This window comes from Typopeltis vanoorti, chromosome 12, assembly GCF_054136105.1.
Source record: "Typopeltis vanoorti isolate ZY-2024b chromosome 12, IOZ_Tvanoo_1.0, whole genome shotgun sequence".
NCBI classification, from domain to species: Eukaryota; Metazoa; Arthropoda; class Arachnida; order Uropygi; family Thelyphonidae; genus Typopeltis; species Typopeltis vanoorti.
Window position 1 is genome coordinate 32,585,356 of NC_143560.1, and position 25,297 is coordinate 32,610,652.

The 25,297-nt window shown below is 35.1% G+C and overlaps 1 protein-coding gene across 1 annotated transcript in view; it reads right to left on the bottom strand.

Moving 5' to 3' along the window:
- The window catches only part of LOC150100668 (uncharacterized), a 95,874-nt gene extending 70,972 nt beyond the window's left edge, over nucleotides 1-24,902 (bottom strand). The window contains exon 1 of the mRNA XM_090401855.1: nucleotides 24,798-24,902. Within this exon, the coding sequence (XP_090257981.1) occupies nucleotides 24,798-24,872 (75 nt within the window). The 5' untranslated portion in view covers nucleotides 24,873-24,902. The remainder of the gene's footprint in view (nucleotides 1-24,797) is intronic.
- Nucleotides 24,903-25,297: the final 395 nt, after the last annotated feature.

Genomic DNA, 25,297 nt, shown 5'->3' on the forward strand with positions numbered 1-25,297 from the left:
CGAACATTGAATTCCGAGAGTATCTAAACATTCTGGACAATGCAATGTTTCCTACTTTGTGACGTTTCTACGGAACTGACAATTGTCTCTTTCAGCAAGACATAAGGCACCGCGTCATAAGGCTGCTGCTGTAACTGTGTAGTTTGTGGACATGAACGTCATTACACTTGACTGATCTCAACAGAACCCCGATCTCAACCCTACTAAACATCTGCGGGATGAACTGAAGCATCCAGTAAGGTCAAGGAGTGACCGCCCCACAACAGTCCAAGAGCTTATTAGATTGCTACAGAAAGAATGGTCCAAAATTCCCATTGATCGTTATCGTACGCTTGTGGGATGTATGCCCCCATAGGATTGCTGCAGTCATCGCAGAGAAAGGAGGGCCTACATGTTTAAGGTGGGCGCGATGGCTGTTTGTTCCTCACACTATGGTGTCCGTTGACTTCTTTCCTAACATTGATTTTGTAAGAATATAATATTAGACGGATGTAAGTTGAACAGGCGCTTTAGAAAAAGTTAATGAATACAAAGATTTGAGTATTTTGGTGGCTATAGAATTTAAGTTAAGGAATCATATTGGAAAGAAACTGATTGAAGATCAGCAGATTGTGGAATTAATTAAAAGAAGCTTCATGTTATATTCACATTACTTCTCTTCTACAAGTGAAGTTTGAAGAAGAAGTAATAATAACTTTATAGAAGTCTTTCGTCAGACCAATATTGGGTTGTGGCTTCCGTCTTTATTCCCGAAGGTTTTTAATGGACGTTAATAAAATCGAGGATATTCGGAGAAGACTGACTTCGTTTTTGGAGGTTTGATTCTCATAATCATCTTAATTATGAGAGTAATTATGATAATTATTAGAATTTGCAAATTAATTCAGTGCATACATAAGGTAGACATCAGACGTTGTTTGCTGCATTTGGTTGAACCAGACTTTACTAGAATAGTTAAGAAAGTCAGAACAAACATAAGAACTTAATTTTTTTTTTTTTTTTACTGTTCGGGTAGAAAATATGTGAAATAGTCTTCACTAACGGGTTATAGAATCTGTGCATTTAAGTAAGTTTAAAGCTAGAATTACGTGGTTTTTATGACTGGAAGAAGGTTAATTAAATTGTAAGTATAATGATTTGTCTATGTTGGCATATGTGAACATGCTGGTGTTGTTATGTGTTTTTGTATACATTTTTGAAAAAAAACAAAAAATAATAAATGAATAAATAAAACTGGATGAATTTCTGAAGGCTGTCCTATAAAACGGGAGTGGTATTAACCCCATTTTTCTGTTGTTCATTCTTTTAGCATTGAATTAGTCAGTCTCAGGCTGTGGAGGTGCTTTTCCTCTGGATGCTCCGGATAACACCCTCACAAGGACAATTTTTGACATATTTCTCAGATTCTTGTAAAAGTGCCATTAATCTATAGAGTTATAGATTTTGTCGTGGATATCATGGTAGTTCTAGCAAAAACATTGTTTGTATATAAAAATCATATATAAACAATTAAAAAAAAAACAGTAATACGATGTGTAAGCGAATGGGTAAGTTGCAGTAAAGCAGTTTTGATTGTTAAAATTAGTACTAGGCCCTAGACTACTACTTTAAAGATTTTTGTATTGTTACAATTCTTTTTTTTTATTGGCAAAACGATTACAATTTAAATTTTTACTTTTCTTCACAATAATTGGAACATTTGAATGGCAGAATTAGTACCAACAAAATCATGTCTACAATATCTAAGTATACACTATATACGTCCATGAAAGCGGCTCTAGATTCGACTGACGTGATAATGAATGATGCCACTAAATAAAGGATGACATTGTTCACTAATTTTGCCGTTTATGGCCCGTATTAAACCAAAATTAAGGATCGTAAATATGAAATATTATTAAACTTCATCGAGACGAAGTTATTCTTTTCTAGAGTTTTTTCCCTCAATTTTTTCAATAAAAAGGCCACAAAATGTAAATAAATGGCATTCGACATGATATTTTTTCTCCTGAATATCTCATTCCTTTCATTAAATCCAGTCAGAACGGAGTTACTGATTTATATATTTTTGAAATAAAAAAAATGCAGTTGAAAATTGCTGATTGAAATAAAAATTAACATGACTTGACAAGTTATTTGGGTGAATTCCAAATGACGAATTTTGATAAAAATCGGTGGCGCTGATCTCAAGGGATAATATACGTACTGGAGCGAAAAATATAATCATAACAAATTAAGCAGTTATAAAACAAATAGACGCCCTCTAGCGGTTTTATTTTTATATGTACATTAATCTAGTACTAGTCACTAGCCAGCAGAAATTAATTCAATTCAGAAATTATACCAACTAGGACACTTTCTAAAACCTTGTGATGAAAAATGCATTTGCAATTAGGGAAAAAAAATTATCCCAGGTGACGTAAACTGCTGTTTCTTTGAATAAAATAAAAACTTCGGTGCTAAGTAATTATCCTAAAATTTCTTCGACATCTGATAAGAGGTATTTACAGAATGTTCTTGGAATAACTTCGGTAACAAGGATCATTTCTTAAAGGTAGAAGATAATACCCCCCCCCCACCCTACTCTCCAAACAAATTACAGTCTAAGATCTTAGACCATTTTTTTTTTCTTTATGCTAATATCCTTTCTCTCTTGCTATTATAATTCCCTGAAGGCCACTTCTTTGGGCTATCACAAGAAAGGGTTCTCTTTAATTAAGTTAACGAATTAAAAAAAAAAACCATTTTTCCGTGTAGAGTGGAAGCGTGTGAGCTCTCATCCTCTCTGCCTCCCACCGCAGCTCAGAGAACTAGTTACAGTAGAAGAACGTAGCATTTCTTTCTGTTCTTTTAGCACGATTCCGTGTTATTACTTTTAATCTCATTAGTACACGACTTTCGTTATCACGAAAGAAGTAGCAGGTGTTTGTTTTGCTTTGAGAAATTAGATATAAAGTTGAAGACTTTTAACGGTAACGCATTAAGAAGTTAACAGACATTCGTGACGCTATAATAGACCTCAGCTATTCTAGTAAATTAAAACTGAAATAAACACCTGAATATTATCGATTCAATCGCCTGCATAGCAACTGGATGGGTAATCCATTAACTCGGCCTCTCTCTCTCCCCCATTCTACATGGTCTAACCTCATCAAATGCACAGACACATTTCAGTTCACTGTTTTTTTTTTAAAACTACTATTCCTAAGTGAAATAATACTGAGAGCTTCTTTTTTCTCTTCTTCAAAAAGTATTACGAAAAGGAGGAAGAGAAAAACCGTTTACATAGCACATTGTCAATAACGTAACACACTGGAAAAATCCTGAGTTCGAGATTTTGGGGATAAGATAGGATACGAACTCGTGATTGATCCCAAGATAGGATAGCTTGTCTAATACACAAAATTGGCGTTGTCTGCTCTTCTTTAAGATAGGTTTTCCTCGCGCAAAACGGATAAACTGACCTTAGAACACACACAATTAACATATGTAATTTATTAATCTCATGGACTTAGTTTAAGCTTCCATAATTTCCATTGAAACCGTAACAAATATACTGTATATATAAAATAATAAAAATTAATAATTTGAGAAGCTTATCGCGTAGAAATAGAGTCACTGAATTACCTTTAAAAGAAGCTGAAGAAATGATCGATTTGAAATATTAAAAAAGTGGTTTGATGTATCTTTCCGTAGAGTCTTTCATGTAAAAATAATTAGAAAATCTTCCATTTTATAAGAAGTATTTTATTGCTTTAAAAATATTACTGTAGTGTCAAAGCATCTTTAGCATTTCAATTTGATTTACTACTTAATTACAATTTATTACTTATCACATGACCTAATATTTAAATATATTAATAATGTCGGAAGGTAATGCATCTGGCTTTGGTTGGCCAAGCAGATAAAGACTTTCTCACCCACCAAGAGACTGTGGATGCAAATCTTTAAGCGTCACCATTACCCGTTGTGGCACCACCAAAACATAAAAGTGAACCATTAACATTTAAATTGTATTTTTCCCTCCAGGGAAAGATCAAATTCTAAACCATTTTTCCTTAATTTCTTTCTTCATTTGACACTGAAATATCAATGACATTCGGTTACTTTTTTTCCATTTACCGACATAACGATCTAACTGAAACAGTCACATCTTTATAACATCTTTCTCCCTCTTTAATCTTTTGTGCTCCTAAAAAGACACGCGCGTGAAAGAAAAGCCTCTTTATGCGTCTTACTAATACCTTCATAAGCGTCTCGGTAGAAGAATTTCCCAAACGGACGCAAAATTTTATGATTGAATAAGACAGAAGGGTAGAATCGTGCGAACATAACCCATCATGGATAAAAGACATTTTGTCCACATTAACTAATGCACATTAACTTCACTTTTACAGACTTTAACGTCTCTCGTATATTCTTCCGGTACTTATGAAAGCTTTCTCGACTCATTTTATTTAATTGACATTGAAGTCATTTACCGAAGACTTAAGAAAACTGCACGTACATGTGTAAAACTAGGCGCACCTAATGGATTCTTATTATCTGTCCAACCATCCATGTCGAAGTAAATAAGCGAGAGAAATTATAAAAATTTTCTTCTTCCCTTAAATCCAGGAAACATTAATAACTAATTTAGTTGAAGTTTTTCTTTGAAGAACTGATGTTTAGGCGCACATCGCGCTACAATGTTGAATATTTTTCTTTCTTCTTCAATGAGCAGTCTTCATATTTCCGGATAAAATGAAGATGCAAGATCGCTCTTTATTTTGCGCTTTAAATTCGAAGATGAAAAATGGCATTTTAATATTAGTTTTACACACGATCAGTTTCTAGTCCATTAACTGTTTGTGAGCATAGACAGGAGTTATAGTCGTTGGGGAACACTTCATAGAAATGCTGTTCTGTTATTAGAAACAGATGAAATGAAAGAGGAAGATAAAAAAAAGTTTTAGATTAGTAGTTGGACAGTGAATCGATGATGGTCAGCCTCTTTTTTGTGATATACGCTTAGCAGAATATTGAAAAGATGGCATTTATTTGGAAGGGTACTATGTAAATGCATGTAGAAATGATATCCAGCAGAAACAAACTGTGTTTGAGAAATTGGCTTGAAAAAGCGATTTAGAGTGAGGCCATTTTCTGCACAGCAGAGATTTTTGGAGCCACCATCTTAAATGTAAATAAATAAAATATAAATCCTCTGACGCAATTTTTCCTCAAAGGAATTACGCTGAACTCCTTTTGGCTAACTTTTTGGAGAAAGGTGCGTGCCAGATTGCCAGATTCTATCACGCGTTTAATGATAATGAGGCAGATCTATCAATGAATAACATAGGGAAGACAATCCGCCATATAGTGGCCCAAAACCCGAACACTGGTATTATTGTTTCTGATTGTTTGAGTTCCACTATCGATTATTGAGATGCGGTGTTAAAAGTCGAGTTTCCGGGTGGGGGAAAAACCTGCTTGCCCGTTATAGATTAACTCGCAAACTGGTCGAAAAATACAGAAAAAAGTTCCTCTTTGTGATGACTAGAATGGACCCAGTCTGCACTAGGAGATGTCTAAAAGCGATGTGGTCTTTCCAGGCTGCCCGAAGACAGACATGACACTCTTCCTTTGAGCAGCATAGGCTACATCGGCACCTCACCTCAAATGTCGGATTAGTATTTTAAGGTTAGATGGACTTGAGATTTGCACGGCATTAATAGTCAGATAGGTTAAAAGTAACTTTTCAGCGAAAATGAACACTAAGTGTTTTATGCCAGCAAAGTTAAAGATACAAATCAATGTGAAAAAACCATTATAGGCGAAGCATCTCAGGATATGAGGCTAGCGTAATTATGTCGGTAAACTGGGTATGTTAAGTATGACCTACGGTTCAAAGATTCAGACACACATACCAGACATTTCCAAGAATCAATGGATGTTTGAGCTCTGCAAAGCTTTTCTGATGAGTAGCAGACTGTACCATGATTAGCAAACTGTGGATGTCGTTTGAAGTTGGCGAAAGACAGTAGTTAAGGTACTTGATGTACATTAGAAAGGTGATTGGCGATAGAACAGAGCACACAGGAACTTCCTTCTTATAAATATCTGAAGAGATGTCACCATGATAGTGAAACACAAGAAAGAGAGAGAGAGAGAGAAAAGGACCACTATTACAAATAGTGAAAGGTAGACTAGACTATATGATGGACTTTTGCTGGGCAGTCCTCTATGCCAGATCCCATCAGATACCTTTGAAATGTAAAGATCGACAACAATATTGGTTATCCATACCTTTTCATGCATATATCAAGAAGTAGATAACGCAGGCTTAAAGATCTTATTATTATTTACGGCATCTCCACCGAGACTCATCGCGAGAGACCCAAATCAAGCGTCACACACAGACAAATCCAACCATACCTCTCCATTCACCGTCAGGGAACTCACAACCAATTCTGGAAATTCATTCCACTCACTCGCCACTCTCCAAGCAAAATATCTGGTCCGCACACCCCTACTAACCACACTCTGGTTAGTAGGGGTGTGCGGACCAGATTTTTTACAACTTCCACTGATGGCCTTTACCTTTCAATATATTTGTCATATATTGAAAATTTTCCTTTGCATCAATTTTATAAATCCCTTTAATACCTTAAAAGTTTCTATCATGTCCCCTCTTTTCCGCCTATCAACTAAACTTTGTACAATCTTCAATCTATCCTTGTAGAAAGTATTCCATAGACCTGCCAACAAGTTTGTCATTCGCTTCTGAATCGTTTCTACCACCTTCTGGTCCCCAAGAAACCCAGGTGACTAAATCTGCGCACAGTACTCAAGATGTGGACGAATCATAATCTTATAAAGAGGGATAATAACTCCCTTATCTTTACTTGTTAGAGGGTTTTTTCAATATTCAAGAAATTCGTTGAGCAGGTTTACCAGCTTTTTCAATATGCCCCCTGAACTTTCACTCTTGGTCCACTTTACATTTTGCTACATTAAATTGATAATCATAATGCTTTGCCCACAATACCAATTTATTTAAATCATCCTGCAGGATATCTACATCACCTTTATCAAGTATTGCTCCATAATTTTGTATCATCAACAAACAACTGAATATCCCCTCTTAAATCTTTCCCTACAAATTAAACAGTAGTCGCTCTACTACTCTTTACCGAACCCTAAGGTGTATTCCACTAATCACCATCATTCTTCTAGACTCCACTCCACCATATATTACGCTCTGATGTCTGTTCGTCAGTCATCTTCCTATCCATACTAGTAGCCTTATATTCATTCCCATTTTCTCCAGTTTTTGTAATGGTTTTCCATGTAGTACTTTGTTAAATACCTTGACAAAGTCGGGCACTATCATGGTGTAGCCATTATTTTATCCAATTCTGATGTCACTTGATTATAAAATGTGAATAAATTACTAAGACAGGACCAACCTTTTACAAAGTCATGTTGTCCACTATAGAGTATCTCATCCCTATCCACCCACTGTTGTATTTTACCTTTCACCAACTTTTCCAGTACTTTAACAAACACTCTCAATATACTGTCTTAGAGCCACCTTTATGCAATGGTATTGTCCTACCCTGTTTCCACTCCCTTGGCACCCTGCTAGAGATGAGACTTAGATTGAACAACTTCGTCAGAGGCAATGCCAATTGTCTTGCATATTTATGTAGAGCATGAGCTGATATGCCATCTAATCCCCACACTGCTGTTTTCACGTTCATATTTTTAATATGCTGAACACCTCCTATTCATCTAATTCAATGTTAACGTGAATCTCTGTAACATCAGCAACTGTAAAATCACCACCTGGATGATACACCTTTGCAAAATGATCACTCAGCAACTCAACTATTTCTTTTGTCTTTGTCACCTTCCTACCATGGGATTTTCATTTTCATTGTCATTTTACCATAGTCATTTTTCCTCTTAGTTCCTATAACGAAAAAAATCTCTTTTGGGTTTACTTTGGCCTGTTTGGCTAATTCTCTCTCATAGTCTGATTTGGCCTTCCTTACCATACTAGTCACTCTTCTTGCTTGCACTTTGTACTGCTGATGAGTATGCTGATCACTTTTCTCCTTATATTTCCTCCAAGATGTTCTCTTTTGTTTCGCAGATCTTACTTTATATCCCTACTTATCCTCTTAATTCCAACTTGGTTTATGCTTCTGACCTTGGGTATGCAGTCTGATACTGCTACCCTCAAGCAATCTCTGACCACTTGCCATGCACTACTACTGATATTCTTTCCTTACAGCTTCTCAAGCCGTGGCACTGTTCCAAAGTGACTCCGGAGTCTCTCATAATCACCAGCCTTATAATCGAATATAAACTCTTCTTGATAGAGAACTCCACATGCTTGGCAACTTCCCAGCGTAAGACCGCATGGTCACTCTCACCCAATCTTGGTTATGGATACATCTTCTGATGCTGTTATCAGATCCAACACTCTCAAACCCCTTATCCACCCTCTATAACATCTTCTTTCATGTAATTGTCACTTAGCAACCGTATGAATCCCACTTCCATCTTCCTACTTTTCCACCTTTCCTCCGTCCAGTCGATGTCCCCCATAGTTAAAGTCTCCCATAATAATTCGGCCTACACTCATTGTACTAATTTGCCGATACATGACATCTACATCTTCTTGTGGATTCCCTGGTCTATAGCAGCACCAACAACGTATTTTGTCCTATTTGCCTCTATATTACACCAGAGAGCCTCAAATAAACCTTCTCCCTTAGACCTAATATCCTGTTTAACTTCTAATGTTGTTAGTTGTATTCTGCAGCTATAACCACCTCTTGTCCTGTTCCTTTTATCATCCCTGAAAATACAATACCTTTTACCTTCTATCCCTGTAACTGTATAATTTTCAGGTCTCAGTGATAGTGTTTGGTCAAGTAGAGCTAGCTTAGAAATGCCAAAAACTCCTCACCCTTGTTCCTGATACTTCTTGCATTTCAACGTGTGCACAAGGGTAGCTATGGGTACAAATTTCATTTGTACCCATAGCTACCCTTGTGTAATGTCATTACCAACCCATTTAAGTTGAAGACCTGTGCAATCCCATTCAGCATTGCATAATGGGATTTCACAGACTCATTTATCACAGGGGTGGCCAGACACATGCTAGATTTCATCCTCCCTAATATCTCTACTTTCCAGGGTTTTGAGCTACCACACTCTTACTAAACATCACTTTCTCCGAAAATCTAACTCCCAAACTATTCAAATGCACTCCAGCGTATGTGGATTGACAGAATCCCTACTCGTGGCAATTCATTGACTGGTGACCCTTCAGTACAGGAAAAAAAAATAGGTAGTGATCACTTTTCTATTATACTATAATGGAATAAGGTGACGAAAAGGATTTTTAGTTTCAAGGTAGACTTTTATCTCTTTAAGGGGAAAAAAGCAGGCTAAAGGCTAAATGTAGCTAGTTTAATAACATGCTTATTGTATATAGGAGAGTTCTACTCAGTTAACCTTCTTGGCTGGAATCGTGTACTGGTAGGATTAGGCCTAGAAACTATGAAGTTTTATTTATGATCTATTTTTTACTATTTTTTATAAGTGTGTGTGTGTGAGAGAGAGAGAGAGAGAGAGAGAGAGAGAGAGAGAGAGAAGCGGAAGAGGAAGCACAGTTTGGTCGGTATGGGAAACTATGCGTTAAAATATTCAAATATTTCTTTATTAGTGTGAATCCTAATGGGTTTTAAAAGAGTAGCTGCTTTCTCGTTTGTGCTGATTACTAATTTATAATTAATAAGTTTGAATGTATATTTCAATGCTTTGTGTATATTTTGTATGTAAGATAACCTCAATAATTTTCGTGAGGAGAGAAATTTTTGATTCTGATTAATTATATGAGTCCTGGTTATGATGTTATGACGTGAATTTTAATGGGAGGACGATTATTGTCTTCTTTGCGAATTTGATTTGTCGAAAGATATTTAGATAACGTGTAATATTGGTTTTTTTTTTCAATACTGTCTATTTTCCCTTATTTTTTAGGGTCATGCAGGATATTATTTGCCCGTTTGATAGGATCAAGAGATATTTTGGTCTTGAAAGACTAAAATACATAGCAAATATACGAAGGGGAGGTTTTTGGAAAATTCTGATAAACAGCTAGAACTAAAATGATATTAAAGCAAGTGATATAACCTCAAGAAAGAACATACTAGTAGTAGAGTTATGAAGGTAACTTATGTCCTCGTATGTTCTTTCTTGTGGTTATATTAGTTGCTTTGATATATTTTAGTGTAATTACAATGAAACGTATGGTATATGGATAGTAGAGTTTTATGATATTTTTCTGGAAAAATACTGCAGAAAGCATATCATGTACTGTTCCCATAATATGAGGAACTTAACTTTGACTTTGTCAAAGTTAAGTTCCTCATCTTCTCTTTCCTCATGGTATCATCTTCTATTTCACATGCAAGAGGTGAAAGAGAAGATGATACCATGAGGAAAGTTCTGTCTTTAATTCTTACATTAATGACATGTGGATGAGACGAACAAATGGAAGCAGAGATGGGTGGACAGAAATTGCGACCTTTATAAGGGATCAGAAGTTTTCGATAACTGCAATTTGTACAATAGAAGAGTTTCACCATTTAGCTCTTTCGAGGTCAGATTGGATTGATTAATGGTTGCTTTATAAGCTGGGAACGAAACTGTGATTTTTTTATCTTATAACGTTTATGGTATGCTGAACTTTTTTTGATTGCTCTGGTACAAATTGAAAAACATGGATACGTTGTAAGAATAATTTAGGACTAAGTAAAGGAAGAGCACGAGTGTTGGGCAAGTGTGAAATGATTGTGATATTTCGGTTGTCATTAGATTAACATTGCTTACAGAAAATATTTCTGTTTGGTCAGTAGAACTGAAAAAAAGGACAACAGTTGGAATTCTGAAGATTGGCAACTAAGGAAGCTTCACTGTTTAGGTAGTTGGATTCGTATATATACTTGGATGACTGAATGTGGAAGACAATCACAAGCATCCATGCACTGGCGGGAATCGAACTCGCATCCGGAGAGCCGATACGCTAACCATTCAGCCAACCAGGTCGGCATGCTGATAAGTATTTTATTTTTTATTATATGTTTAATTTATATTTTTATTATATATATTTTATTTTTTATTTATTTATTGAAAATGTATCAGTAGCGAATACTTGGGTAAACGTTGAAATTGTATTGGTTTCGACATCGATGTTGCAACGATCCTCTTGGCAGCCTCTTTTTCGTTTTCTTTCGCTTGCTTCATCCAAAAACGAAAATATAAACCAGTCGACTCAGTTACGCCCCTCTAATACTAGCAAGAAACCAGATGAAGCTATTGGACTGCAAAATCACCTGCTTCTTTAATTGAGTTTTGCTGCAAATGCACAAAATAAAAACAAGAAGAAAAAAATATTATAAAGCACCTTCTCACCAACGAGAGCATGGGTTATAAATAATGCATGAGGATGTGACAGCATTTATAAGTGAGAAAACCCTTCATCTAATGAAGGTAAAAAATAACATGATTGCAGCGGAGAAAAATTATTTCTTATATTTCCTTTAAGGGCGCTTCTTGTGTTACTTAAAATTCTAAGCTATGGTGCTATTTCTCCTTAGTATTTTCACAGTAGTTTTCTTTCATTTTCTTTATATCATAACTCAGAAAGAAAATATATATATATATCATATATATAAGGACCTTCTTTATTCGTCATTGTTAGTTCGTTTGATGTTCGAGTTTGCCTATTTATCTTCTATATTTCGGTATGCAGCTCACTTTTCTTTATCGATAAGACACAACCGCAGTGCTAGTTATGTTCTTAAGTATCTCGCATGTTTTAAGGAAAAAAAACGGTGGTTTTTGCTGCTTCGAATTTTACAACCGAAGTGGCTAAAACTAACTAGTTTTACATAAACAACAGAAAACAACACGAATAACAGAAAAACCAGGTTTTCTGTTATTCGAGATGAATAACCCGAGTTTCCAAATGGGAAAAACATTTCCATCTCAGTCGGGCTAATTCGTATTCATTTGAAAATCTTTTAAGATTATTTGTAATCTTAGATGGGATTTGACAAGCGATAAGTAATGAATCGATTATAACATTGTGAAATATATGTGAAAAGAACATGAACAAAAGCTCGGAGAAGAACCCCTGGTAACTCTTGATCCTCCCAAGGCAAATGATCAATTCTAGCATCGTGCCCTTCTTGCCAGGCTACCACTCTCTATATCTCCCTCCTGTCTGTTGTGAACTTTACTTCTCTAACCATTCATTGCATATTGCATATCATAGAGGATGCTTTCCTGTGATAGATTTTTCCATCAGTGTTGCTGGAAGTACTCTGTTGGCTCAGTACTTTCGCTTACACACTTCCTCCTATAAATCAATGATCTTCTATCATTGAGTCTTATTAATAGATTTGCTGACGACAGTATTTTGTCGTTTACAAAACCGTGTGTTTAAAACGACTTAAGCTTCAATAATAGATGCCTTAAGCCTCTCTTCTAACTATTCTCAAGTAGGTTGAAGATAATCTAGTAAATTTCAATATCCTCAAGAAAGCCTGTGTTATTTCCCGGTGGAAAGACCATTTCTCACTTTTGGTAACAGTCTGCTCGCCAATGATGATCGGTTTTCTCTTTTTTGAGTTGACTTTCACATATAGCTTATTCTGGCAAAAACACCTCATCCGTCTCCTCTTGCCTCCAAAAAATCCGATATTATTTTTCCGTTCTGAACATTACTTCTTTTTTGCACAACTTCTAACATTTTATATGTCCCAGATCCATCCGAACATCGAATATTGTTGGCACGTTTGGGTGGTGAGCCCCAAACCATCCTCAAAATGTGCGATTCTTCCAACAAATAAAATCTCGTACAGGTGATCTAATTAACGTAATGCAACAAACTGGATACGAAGAAGAATAATGCTTCGAGATGTATATTTGACTTAACAATGTTTAGTTTCTCGCGTCCACAAGAAATTATTTCTCTGAATTGTTATTACTTATATACAAAAATGAACAGTCCATTGAATGCCGTTTTCCAAACGCTTATTTTATCCATTGTTAATCCATTGCAGCTAGCTACAGGCTCGTGTAGACGAATTGTAGTGACTCATTTCACGTAATTTCAGATTATTGACTCCGCATTAATATAACGTAATGATTGAATTACGTAATACTGAAGTCTGCTATGATTAAGGAAATGCAAATAAAAAAAATAATCCTGCTTATTGCCATCATTGTAATTATGTCACAATTATTGTGATATTTATAACATAATAATTATATTAAAATTATTGATCGATATGTGTTAGCTATTTTTAATTGAGGTTAAGACTGAAAAAAAGTAGTTGCATCTGAGAGGATTGCTGTATTGATAACCTACAAGATAGACTGCACCAAAGAAATAAATATCACCTCCAGTACTACCACGCATGCGCACATGTGCCCAATCACTTACCAATCTCATGGCGTCATTTAGAACGAGTTCGTCTTGCATATTACAGTTCAATATGATTGTAATCATCCTACCAAATAGTTTTCAAACCAAACCTACGATTTATTTGTTCAAACAGTTCTGTGCGCATGTACGAACATTTCAGTTTAATCAGAAGATATCAGTTCAAGAAAAAAATTTCCAGCGTATTTTATGATACGCAAAATTTGAATTAGTAATTCGTGTACAAAATGAATTTCGGTGAATAGCCTTATCCTCCTGTTAAAAATGTCTCAGACGGTGATTAATGAATCAGTTCAAAGAAAATGACAGTGTTGAGAAAAGTAATTGTAAGACGACCCAATAAAACTCTATACCTTCAAAAAAAAAAAAAAAAAAACCTCTTCAACACGTTCGCGAACAATTTTTACGAAGTCTGAAGAAGTCAATTGTACGTTCAAGTGCGAAACTTTGCATTCTTCAGTCGACTAATTCACAAGGTGCTTTGAAAAAGACAAACTGTAAATCCTATAAGCTGCAGATCGGTCAGCATTTCATTGCCAGTGATAAATACGTTCGCTTTACATTCCCTGCAAGTATGTGTGCTGAGATGGAAGAAGACGATAGTTTCTTTAAACAAAGGAAATTGGCCTTTATTTGAAGATGAGGTAATAAACTGGATCTCAGGGAACTCCAACAATTCTAGGATTTAAGGGTTCTAGTTCATCCATTGAATGTTTATGCTCTGAAAGAGATTCTCTCTCTCTCTCTCTCTCTCTCTCTCTGTGTTGTTTATTTCTTTGTTTCGTCTTTCTTTATCTTTGCTTCAATGATAATATTGCAACAGACGATACGCAACATGCCTCCTATAGATTTTTGGCAGAAAAGTCCTAATGTTATCCTCCCCATCCAATTTAGGCTTGAAACGTCTGTCCTAGAATTAACACTCATCCTGTGTCTTCGTTACAGCCTTTCATATTAGTCTGTCTATCCTGCAGGCATAGAAGAATGCTTATATCTAGTCCATTCCAAACAGGGAGATAAAACCAAGCATCAATCTACCATCCCATTTAATAATCTTGCATGCTTAAAGGCAAGAACAATGTAATAAATTTTATGATGAAATTGTCTTTCTTTTTCTTACTAATATTTCAAATATCGGGTTGTGTGTCTCATAATGTCCAAGAACTGAAATGAAACACATGCATATTAAAGTATATCTGTTTATAATCGCGAGTATATTTTTTTTAATTTTATTAATTTCGCAATTGCAGTCAAAGTTTGAAAATAAAATTATAAGAATCATAGGTTAGGCGCCTGTATCTGATTCATATTTAGGTAGAGGAAGAGCAGCGGGATGAAAAAGTTTTAGGAAACACCGAACAAGAAAATTAAACGCGATGTTTTCCAATGAGAGTTTTCCCATTTATACAGATTTTTAATTGCGACGAACAGAATAAAATAATCATCACTGAATCTAAGATGTCTAAACTTAAATACATTGACAATACCTTGCTTTAGGATCAAGATATTTTTAAAAAATGTATTGGTAAAATTATCCAACTGAAACGACACACAAGCAGCACATGCTACCAATAAAGATAATTTCGCTAAAATAAGAATTGTTAACTCATCTGATAGATAAATAAACGCTTTTGCTATTACAGACTTTTGTAAACACGATAACAAATGGGCTAATCTAACTAAGCCAATTCTTAGTGACTCCAGTTTATATTCTTAGAGAACATGTAGAGGTATACTCCTATTAAGGACAAACCTGGAAGACTCAGCCTTCCTTTATCAAACAAGAGACGGAGAGAAAATCTAGTTTCCCTAATTGATTAACTAGTTTCGCACAACAGAAAATTATTGACAAATTGACATCCGGGACCTCCGCTGATGTAGAACTAGAGCATAATCAAGGATGCTTTGTTCGGTAATTTTAAGCAGCTAGGAGGCATTCTTTGCCTATTCTTTGAGCAAGTCACATGAATAATTTATTTCAGTAACGATTGTCATTGGACAAAATCATTTCTTAAATAATCCACCTAATTTCAACAGCTGTCAGAGAGGGCGCTGCAAGCAGTGTATATTATACTGTGGGAAACAATGTGGTACCTTGTTTAATCTCTGAGTCTCTAGCAAGATCAATGTCTAGATACAGATGTTCACTGTTACATAAGGGATTAAGACGTGCAGATATCTCATATTTCTTTATGTCTCTTGTTTCAAGTATTTGTACAGTACTTGGAACAAGAACATCCATTTCCTCTTTATGACACTAAAAGCAATATAAGAGGTGCACTATCGTTTGTTCTTGTTGCTCTTAATAGATATTGTGCGTCAGTTTAATGTAGTTTTTTTCACTAAATGTACTTTGATCACGAACAAAATGTATTACTTTCAGTGAAGTGTAACATACGCGCATTACTTTAATGCTTGTTATTATTTTCATTGAGGTTTTCACTAGCAGATTCCTTTGAAAAATATCTCTTTCTCTAAGAGAGATAGTTTGGTGGTCCATTAGTGGCTCTTTCTTCTCATGGATTCGTAACAAGAATCGACAGACGGAAGCATAAAAGACATCTTTGTTCTGAAATGAGGTATACTACATCAGGTAAATACTAATCCATTAGAAATGCCCTTGAATCGCTTAGCGCGATAGGTTGTTATTCCGTTAGGGTATATTGATCAATGTATATTGATCTTAGGAAAAGGTCATTTCCATCAGTCTCAAAGAATTAGGGAAGATGAAAAGAGCGATGGGGAAGGAAAAGATGTTTCAAAGCTCTCTAAGAAAGCTGGATTATGACGTATCTGTCCGCCATGTAAATAGAGCTGAACGTACCACCGCTGCTGACACCTGGGGTTTGTTGTTACCTCCATCTGTCTTCATCCATTTTACTCCAATGACATAAACTGCATGTAGTCCTTTTTTTTTTTTTGCTTGCCCTTCGTTTGTAGGAATAGTTGAAATTCATCTTTCTTACCTTCTTTCATTTCAGCATTTCTTCAAACCTTACGATATTTTTTATTATTTTTTCCTTGTCATCATCCGTCTGCCTTTACTATATTATGAATAAACGTTAATATCCACTTTTTAACACATGCAATTCATCTGTCTTTTTGTTCCTCTTCTTTCATCGTGTTTATTAAAAAAAGGAAGAAAGAAAGAAAAACTTGCTTTTATCTGTAAATAGAGAGAGAGAGAGAGAGAGATAATTCTCATTAAAAAAAAAATAGGTGCTAGCAGATTATTTAGAAAGGTTGGTCAGGACTGAATTTTAAAAAAAGCACATAAAATTACATTTACCTACAAAGTCACTACTGTCTGAAATGACTGAAAGGGAAAATCAGTCAGTCAGTCGTAAATAATAATAATAATGTATAGCGTGGTTGTGCATAGTGGCCCATCATAGTTTGTCATGGTCGGCTTGGCTGGCTGTGTGGATACATCTCCGTCTTCCGACCAACAGACTAGGTTCGAATACTGTTAGTATGAATGTTTGTTGCAGTCCTTCAATGGTAGACAATGTGAGTCAGTGTGAGATCATCGCTCGCGCCGCTTATTGAAGGCCTAAAATCACTTGAAAAATTACTACGATTGGTCTCTAGAGAGTGGTTTGCAGATTATTTAACCTTTGCCTATCCACAGTGCTGACGTAATTGGTCGATTGATTAGTATATCCGCTTTCCAGCCAAGAGGCTACCGGTTCAAATCCCGCCATGAGCCTGGATGTTTGTGATTGCCCTTCTAACTCTGTGTGAATGGGAATCTGCGACCCTACCACTTCTTCTAGCAGAGGACTTCACTTCTAAAGCCCTATGAGGTATGGAAGTGACCATGATGGCATTCAATGACGTCAAATGTAATCAACTAACCACCCACGTTACTGATATTAATGGGTGATTAGTCTGCAACCTTTTCTAGATGGAATTCACATAAATAAGCTAAGTTAACTTCCTAAAAACTTTACGGAGGTCAACTTTTATTGATGTTTTCTCAGTGAATTATTCCCAAGCAGATATTGAGGTTAAATCAATGCAGAATAACAGAATATACCTAATTAATGTTATTATAGGACGATTAATCCTACCTGGGTAGAGATGGTGTAACAAGACATCTGTCGCTGCATGTGTTGTGTTTATTTCCGATTTACATGTTTTCCTAAATTACAGTGAACGTTAAAGGCATCTTATGTTTACTGCCGTCATAACTGTTTGAACAATTTCATATCAGTAATCTTGGAGTGTTGACTTTAAATTAAAGCATCTCAGCTCCCATTATCCTTAGCTCTGTTGTTTCATTTTCCGGTAATGAATCAACTTGGAATTTTTGTATCCTAAATACATCCTCATTAGTGCCGACGTTGATTGCCAGTGTTAATGACTACGTGAAAAGGAGAGAAATGCTTTGAAAACAGCCAATAAACGAACCCTCTTTTAATGTGTTTTTAGATATTTTAGATAACTTGGCTAGACAAAGTAATGAATAAGATATGATCAGTCTATCAGAATTCGCAAACTTTGTAAATGCTGAATTCCGCGTATCTCATATCTATTACAATAAGCCATGAAACTCCGTTATTACGTTGCTTAATATGGTAAGCTCCACGTTCACGGAGACTGAGATAATTAAGAACAAACTAGAGATTAATTCCTTAAGAACCGCATTATATTTTACAACAAAATCGATGGCAAAACTCAGCAAGTCCTTCAGAATAACAAGCCATCGTCCAATAGTGTCTCGTATGAAATATAAATAAAATGGAATTCAAACCATGAAGCATAATGTTGATAGCATAAATAAGACACAAATATATTTAAAAGCGCAGTGAGGTTTATGTCGACTCTCAGATTGTCCCAAGAACAGTCATCTTGTGTTCCTAACAGGTATCCAATTGTGGGAAATCCTGTGAATCATGTGTTTTATTTATGGATCCAAAGAAAAGACAGACTAACACGGATCTAGCACTAAATTTTGAACCCTACAAGAGTCCTTCTACTAGTCTCCATTATGAAAATTATGAGGCTAAACTACTTCGTAAATAATAGTACTAAATATTGATTTTAAAATTTCCAATTTAAAGGAAAAGAAATAAAAGAGACTTATCCTAAGAATCCATCTTCGAAGATCCTACGAGCACCCCTCAGGAATATCACTTTATTCTCTACAACAAGCGCAGATTTGTCTCTATGGAATAATATTCATTTCTAAGCTTTCTTGGCACATACATTAATATCTCCAGAATTCTCATAAACTGGAAAGATAATGGTAATGATTTGCCCTTTGCAATTTCCAAAATATATAGTTTGTACTCAAAATATGCCATAAGATAAAATGTATTCCGTTTCCATCGTTCATAAATTGCACCTAAAACTCAACAAAAAGTTTTTCCGTTTTTCTAAATTTTCTAGAAATTTTCTTAGAAGTGATCCCGTCTCCATTCATTCGACTTCAGTAAAACTTTATGTTTACTTTTATAAACCTTTCTGCTTGCTTCTACTTTCTTTTGGATTACATAAAATATAAATAATAATTAGAAGACCTTTATGATGAAATCAAGTTTGCTTTAAATAAATTGATGTTCCAAATTTAAATTGGGAAAATCAATCCAATTAATCAGATATTCTTCTCAAACCAAATTAAATGAGAAGTAATGTCTGTTTATAATGCTCAGTCCTGGAGAGGGGAGAGGTCTATCGACAAGAAAAACAGACGAGAAGAATTAAACGTTGAACCATTATTTGTGTGTGTAGAATCCTCTCTACTTTAAGAAGAAGTTTCTGTTCCGCATGTTACTTCTTCTTGAAGAATTCGAAACCTTTTTAAGTTATGATCAAACACTTCCAGTTTCTCTCTAGAGATTTTAGGATGCACGCCAGTGACGTCAGTAAACAAGTTTCATAAAATAGTGCTCATCATGTGCGCATGTGAAAAAAAAAAAGAGAACTAAAGAAGAAAGAGGGAGATGTCAAGAGGGTAAATAATAACAACAAACAAGCTCTGCTCCGAACATGTAAGTGGAAGAGATATTCAATCTATACGTAGATGGTTATCTGAAGATCACTTCAGTTATCCTTTCTCAAGGAGCTGCTTGGTACGTACATAAGTCGTGGACAAGTACGAGAAGATTAAATGTGTCACGTAATCTTTAATGCATGAAGGCTGCAAGCAGAGTGATGGGAACATTCTTGATTGTGCTGTTGTATGCCGGGTAAGTATTAGATAATATTTCCATCAGCCTAACGGACAGAAATTGAAGTATGAATGATTTATAGGCTTTAGCTTACAGCAAAAGGGTTGAACAACAGACAGCGAAAAATAAAAACTCGAAGTAACAAATTTCTTATTTAAGTTCATAGAGAAAGAAAAGATAGACAAAAATAAAGAAGAATATAAATGAAAATTATAATGAAAATGTAGTAGAAAAATAATAGAAATAGGGAGAATTATGTTCCTTTCTTTGGTGATTGAATTTATAATTTGAACTTCAAAGTCCTACAGTGGCTTGGAGTGGAGCGTTGGCATACAAATTAGCTAACAATAAGAAATAATAGCATGGATTCGATCGTATCCAATAAGTGAAATTCATCTCACGTATAAATGCCTAAAAATATAGTTTATTAATTTCCTGGGTGCATTCAAATATCGCAGGCAGTTCGCTGATCTGATCAAGAATAAATACATTCATTTTGATAGAAATAAAATTTTTATTTCTTCTGAAGATTCAGTGTTTTTCTAAGAATGAGTGAGAGACATGAGAAAAAATAAATAAAAATAATGTGCTTATATCTTTCTAGAAATTCACACACACACACACACACACACACACATACACACACACACACACACACACACACAACACAACGTATTCTTGTGCTTTATCTCATCTCATTTTAATTAACAGCAATATAGCATTCCCTTGATAAATCAGACACGGTGGTCTATTACGTATAAGTAGCTTGGCTTCCTTTAAATATAATTAATATCTATGATTGACTCATTGGTCTTTCAATAACATGAGCATCTATAATAGTTCTAATCCTTTCTCTCTTGGTTTAAATGAAAGAAATAATTTTACCAACCTAAACGGAGAGATCAATCAACTTGCAGTGCATCCTTGGAATTAAATCCAACGAAACATGATAAGACTTGAACACAAAATAATCTCATAGAGTCCCTCTTTAATATCGTAGGGGAAACTAACAACTAACACAATTTATGATCAAGTGCTTTGCAATAAAGTATTTAGGAATAAATTTGAATTGGTCTTTGTTTACTCTTGGAGCATTTCATAAGCATGGATTGAGGTGTGAACTTTCATGAACTGGCGCTGTAATGGTTGAAATATGATGGTAGCTGGAAGTTTTCATAGCTATATGAGGAAAAAGAAATTTCTGCCCATTTGACTACTTTATCAGATGTAGGAAAATATTATGCATAAAGAAAGAGGAGGGTTGATAGGAAATTTGCCTTGAAGCTTCTGTGTTGCAAGGGAATTTTTAACAAACAGAAGTATTTGAATTTATGCTATAAATTATACAGAAAATGAATCATTTAATATTCTTTCATAATTTCTAAAAGAACATGCTTATTAAGCACGGTATTCTGGTATTAATTTTAAGATTAAGCAAAGTAGTTGTTCAAGTAATTAAATTCTTCTACTTTCATTTTTTTTTGTTCTTTTCCATATGTAGACTATTGACATGCGATTGTTCGATATCTGTAAATAGGAAGTATTTATGGTACTTCCAGCTTTATCGGTTTGTCTCTTACTTCAATGACATGTAACCATAGCAACAACATATCTGTATCTTCAGCAGTTTCCATTGTGTGTATGATAGGCCTTACATATCTAGTAATGTATCTACCTGATACCATTTCTTTTTTATCCTCACACGTACACACGATCGTTGCATTAAAGAAGATAAATATGAAGGAAGAGAGAGGATGCTTGGGATGAGTGGGATGCAGATGATAGAAGATCATATCTGTTTCTTTCTAGAGATGGAAACCCTATAGATTTCGAGAGCACTTCATCAGAAACTGACAGGAATAAAAAGTCAACGATACCATCTCTTTCGTACAAGGACAATTGATGTGAGCTAACAGCTCTGAGATCACATAACTCCATCGCTTATTCTTAGAGAATATGGAGACTTTTATTTCTAAGAGAAGGATATTTCGAGGTCACAGATAACAAGGAAGAACAGGAACTGAGTTCCCACACGACCGAATATTTGTGAAGGAGAGAAGAAAATATATGTAAAATGCACGATGCCGTTTTTTCTCCTTATGTGACAGTAACGTCATCTTATATCGTAGTAATCATAGACGCCACTGTTTATGAAAGAGCAATAGCATTATATGAATTCGGCAACATAAGATACTTTTTAAATAAAGGTAACCTTTTTTTTTCCAAAATATACGCAGTTTCATTTTCAGTAAAAGATAAAATGCTGTTATGTTATCCAAACAAGCACAAATCATATCATCAGTTGGTCTGATGATTTGCCTAAAGCAGTGTTTCCCAACGTTTTTTGGATCATCCCCCCCCCCTCAAAGATTTTGATGCCTCCCTCTAGCATAATAGTCATCCAAGTTCTGAAAAAGTAATATAACTATGTATTTTAAATAAAAAAGGAACACGGGTAAAACTGTTTTTAATTTGGCTTTCTTCAATGAATATAAATTTTATATTTCACTTCGTATATTATAAAACATAAATCGAACTGAACTCGGGAAAATAAAATTCAAGTCAATGCGATCCTTGAGCTTGATGTCTGCTGCAAAGACTTTTTATTTGAGGTACTAATTTAGTCAATTTCAATCTCAGATCCCCACGGTTTGTGATATTCAGATGATTTCTTTTGTCAGTAGCAAGTTATTTACAGCACTAAAGCCACATTCAACTAAATATGACGATGGGAAGGGCAACAGTATTTTTTTGGCAAAACTGGTTGAATTTCGGTATTTTGTTTCTGTCTCGTCAGAAAGCCATGCCATTGTTTCTTTTATGTTGAATAAAGTTCTAATGGACTCATCATTTTGCTTTTCTGAGAGTTCTTGATACTGTATTTATGTTGACTGCTGTACGAGTGACGTCAGCTTTTTTTCTCGGAAAGTCAGGGTTGCAACATCGACAAATTATCGCCGACAGTGGTGAGTTTTTTGAATATATCAGTGATGAGGTGACGAATGGAACATCATTTTCTAATCCCCCCCAAAAAAAAAATATTCAAATTGTTCCCCTGTGGGATGTACTCCCCACATTGGGAAACACTGGCCTAAAGGATACTTTGAATGACAAATGATTAACTGCCATTCAAATGGATGACAAATGAAATAAGAAGAGAAAAACAGATGGAAAAACTCCAGTTTTCGTAGTTGTATTCTGAAAAGGAAATTTTCAGTAATCTCGGGACGATGCAGGAAAAGGAACCCATCAGGTGGTAAATAACCAACGAGTCACCAAGGAAACATATTGATTAAATATAGAATTCTATACATTTCGTCAAAATTCTTGATTACCAGTAAAAATCGTTCTATTTTTTCAGAATTTCTGTTCATATTGAATACAGAAGTTTAAATATTAGTTCATAATGAACTAATAATTCCAGTAGTTCATTTTCAATTGTCACTAAAACTAAAGTTTGGGATGTCTGTGATAAGAAAACAATTGCAAATAAATTGAAACTATTATCTCTTACGAGAATCCACAACCGTAAAGCATTATAAAGTTTTACGGAGAGCAGTGTCTTCTAACAAACACATCTTAAGACAGAACTGCTCCGAAAAAGAAAGAGGAAAAGAGGGAATTAGATTGCAGATGGATCGTAGATCAGCCAGGCCGTAAGTGAAGAGAGAGAGAGAGAATTACGTCCGTACCCTACTCTACCTACAGAAACAATTTCCAAAGAGTTCTTCGTAACGTGCTGAAAGAGAGAATCACGTGATCTGAGTAGTCTGGCAAACAGCTCGTGGTGGATGGCTTAATAATGTGCGAAAAGAGTAACGATCTTAGAAAATGGATCGGAATTCCACTTGAATTTCCAGACTCGTAGCAATAATTGTCATCCTGAAATTCACCGGCATGGAACACTTCCATTAAGAAAATGCAAGTGGAATCGAACTTCTAGGCAATAATAATATTAAGCAGTTGAATGTGAAAAGTGAATAATTATTTATCCCGCTGCTTGTTACCATCTTTCGAGGTATCCTGCAATAAAGAGTTGAAATATTTGACAGATTTTCATCAGATGGATCAAAGTATTCATGAAATATTCTACATAATAAAATAGTTGCTAGAAGTTAGGATCTGTGTGTGTGTGTGTGTGTGTGTGTGTGTGTGTGTGTGTGTGTGTGTGTGTGTGTGTGTGTGTGTGTGTGTGTGTGTGTGTGTGTGTGTGTGTTTTACATACTTGCACCTTTCCATGGGTTAAATGAGATTCAAAATTTAGCATGATCTTTTCATTTGACTTTGGTAAAACTATAGTGTAGTCTATCCCGTATTTAATATTTTTTTATTTCTCCTTCTTTGTTGGATGTCTTCCTTTATTTTTTTTCGTTTTCGTTCTTTCATTGTGAATTTTTGACCATAGTAAGAAGCCAAAACAACACAAAATGTTATTCTGTAAAATGTACACAACATTTTTAAATGCTTTGTAAATTCGAAAACTAGTAAGGAACATATTATTTCGTGAACAATAAGTAATAAACTCTTCTATGACTTAAATGTATAAAGTATTTTATATAAATAATATATAAATGTAATAAACACGTGCATTATAAACATAACCCATGTATGGGTATGTTTATCTACAACACGTACTTGTTTGTGCATGTCACAAATATAATTATGATGCATTTTATAAAAACGCTTTTATAAAATGCACTTAAATTCTCGATTTTTCAATAATAAAGCACACAATGTCAAACTGATTGAGACGATAGTACATTAAAATAATCTTTGAATTAACGTTTTAGACATTTTAAAACTGCATTTGTCGCAATACAAAATTCGAAAGCATTTATCTGTTTTGTTTAACTAATTTATAGACGGAACGCAATAGAAATTCTTGCTGTACGCATATTTTTTAGAGCCATTGAAAAAAAAACTAAACATAAAATACGATGTCTTTAGAGGGCTGTCTTCCAAGTCTATCCCTTTATTGAACGAGAACGTCTTCGTTCAATAAAGATGAAAAACGACATCTTAGAAGACACCTGCTTAAGAAATTGAAAGATTCACACGCGACTTCACTTGAAAGTAGTAATACCTCGTATGAACAGTGACAGAGTACTTACGAGGGTGTAGAAACCACACGCAAAACTCCCGCTCCTCACAGACTTCCAGCAACAGCACGATGTCAAGATAGCCATTTCACGCACGCGAAACAACGTCAGAAAATAGTTATAGAGAACCCCCACTCTTCTGAAGTTTTCAGACCACTCTCTCTAAGAAACAATCCGATGGACACACACACACACATAGACTTGAGATGCGATACTTTCTTAAAAAAGCCACGTGATGAACACGATCGGAGCGACTCTCAGCGGGAAGATTTGATGCTTTTCATCGGATCAATGGACGCAGAACATTGCGAGGATAATGTTGGCGTGCGTTTCATGTAACGGCCGTTTTCAAGTTGTGTGAGCCTTACAACTGTTGTTTCTCTTCGGAATGCCAAAATGTTCAGCATCGAAATCAACTGTTTTTTCTCTTCTTTTAGTGGGTTTAACTACATTTAGGATTTTTCAAGGATTTCTCTACGGTGATGAGTTTTAAACATTTGGTAAGTTTAGTC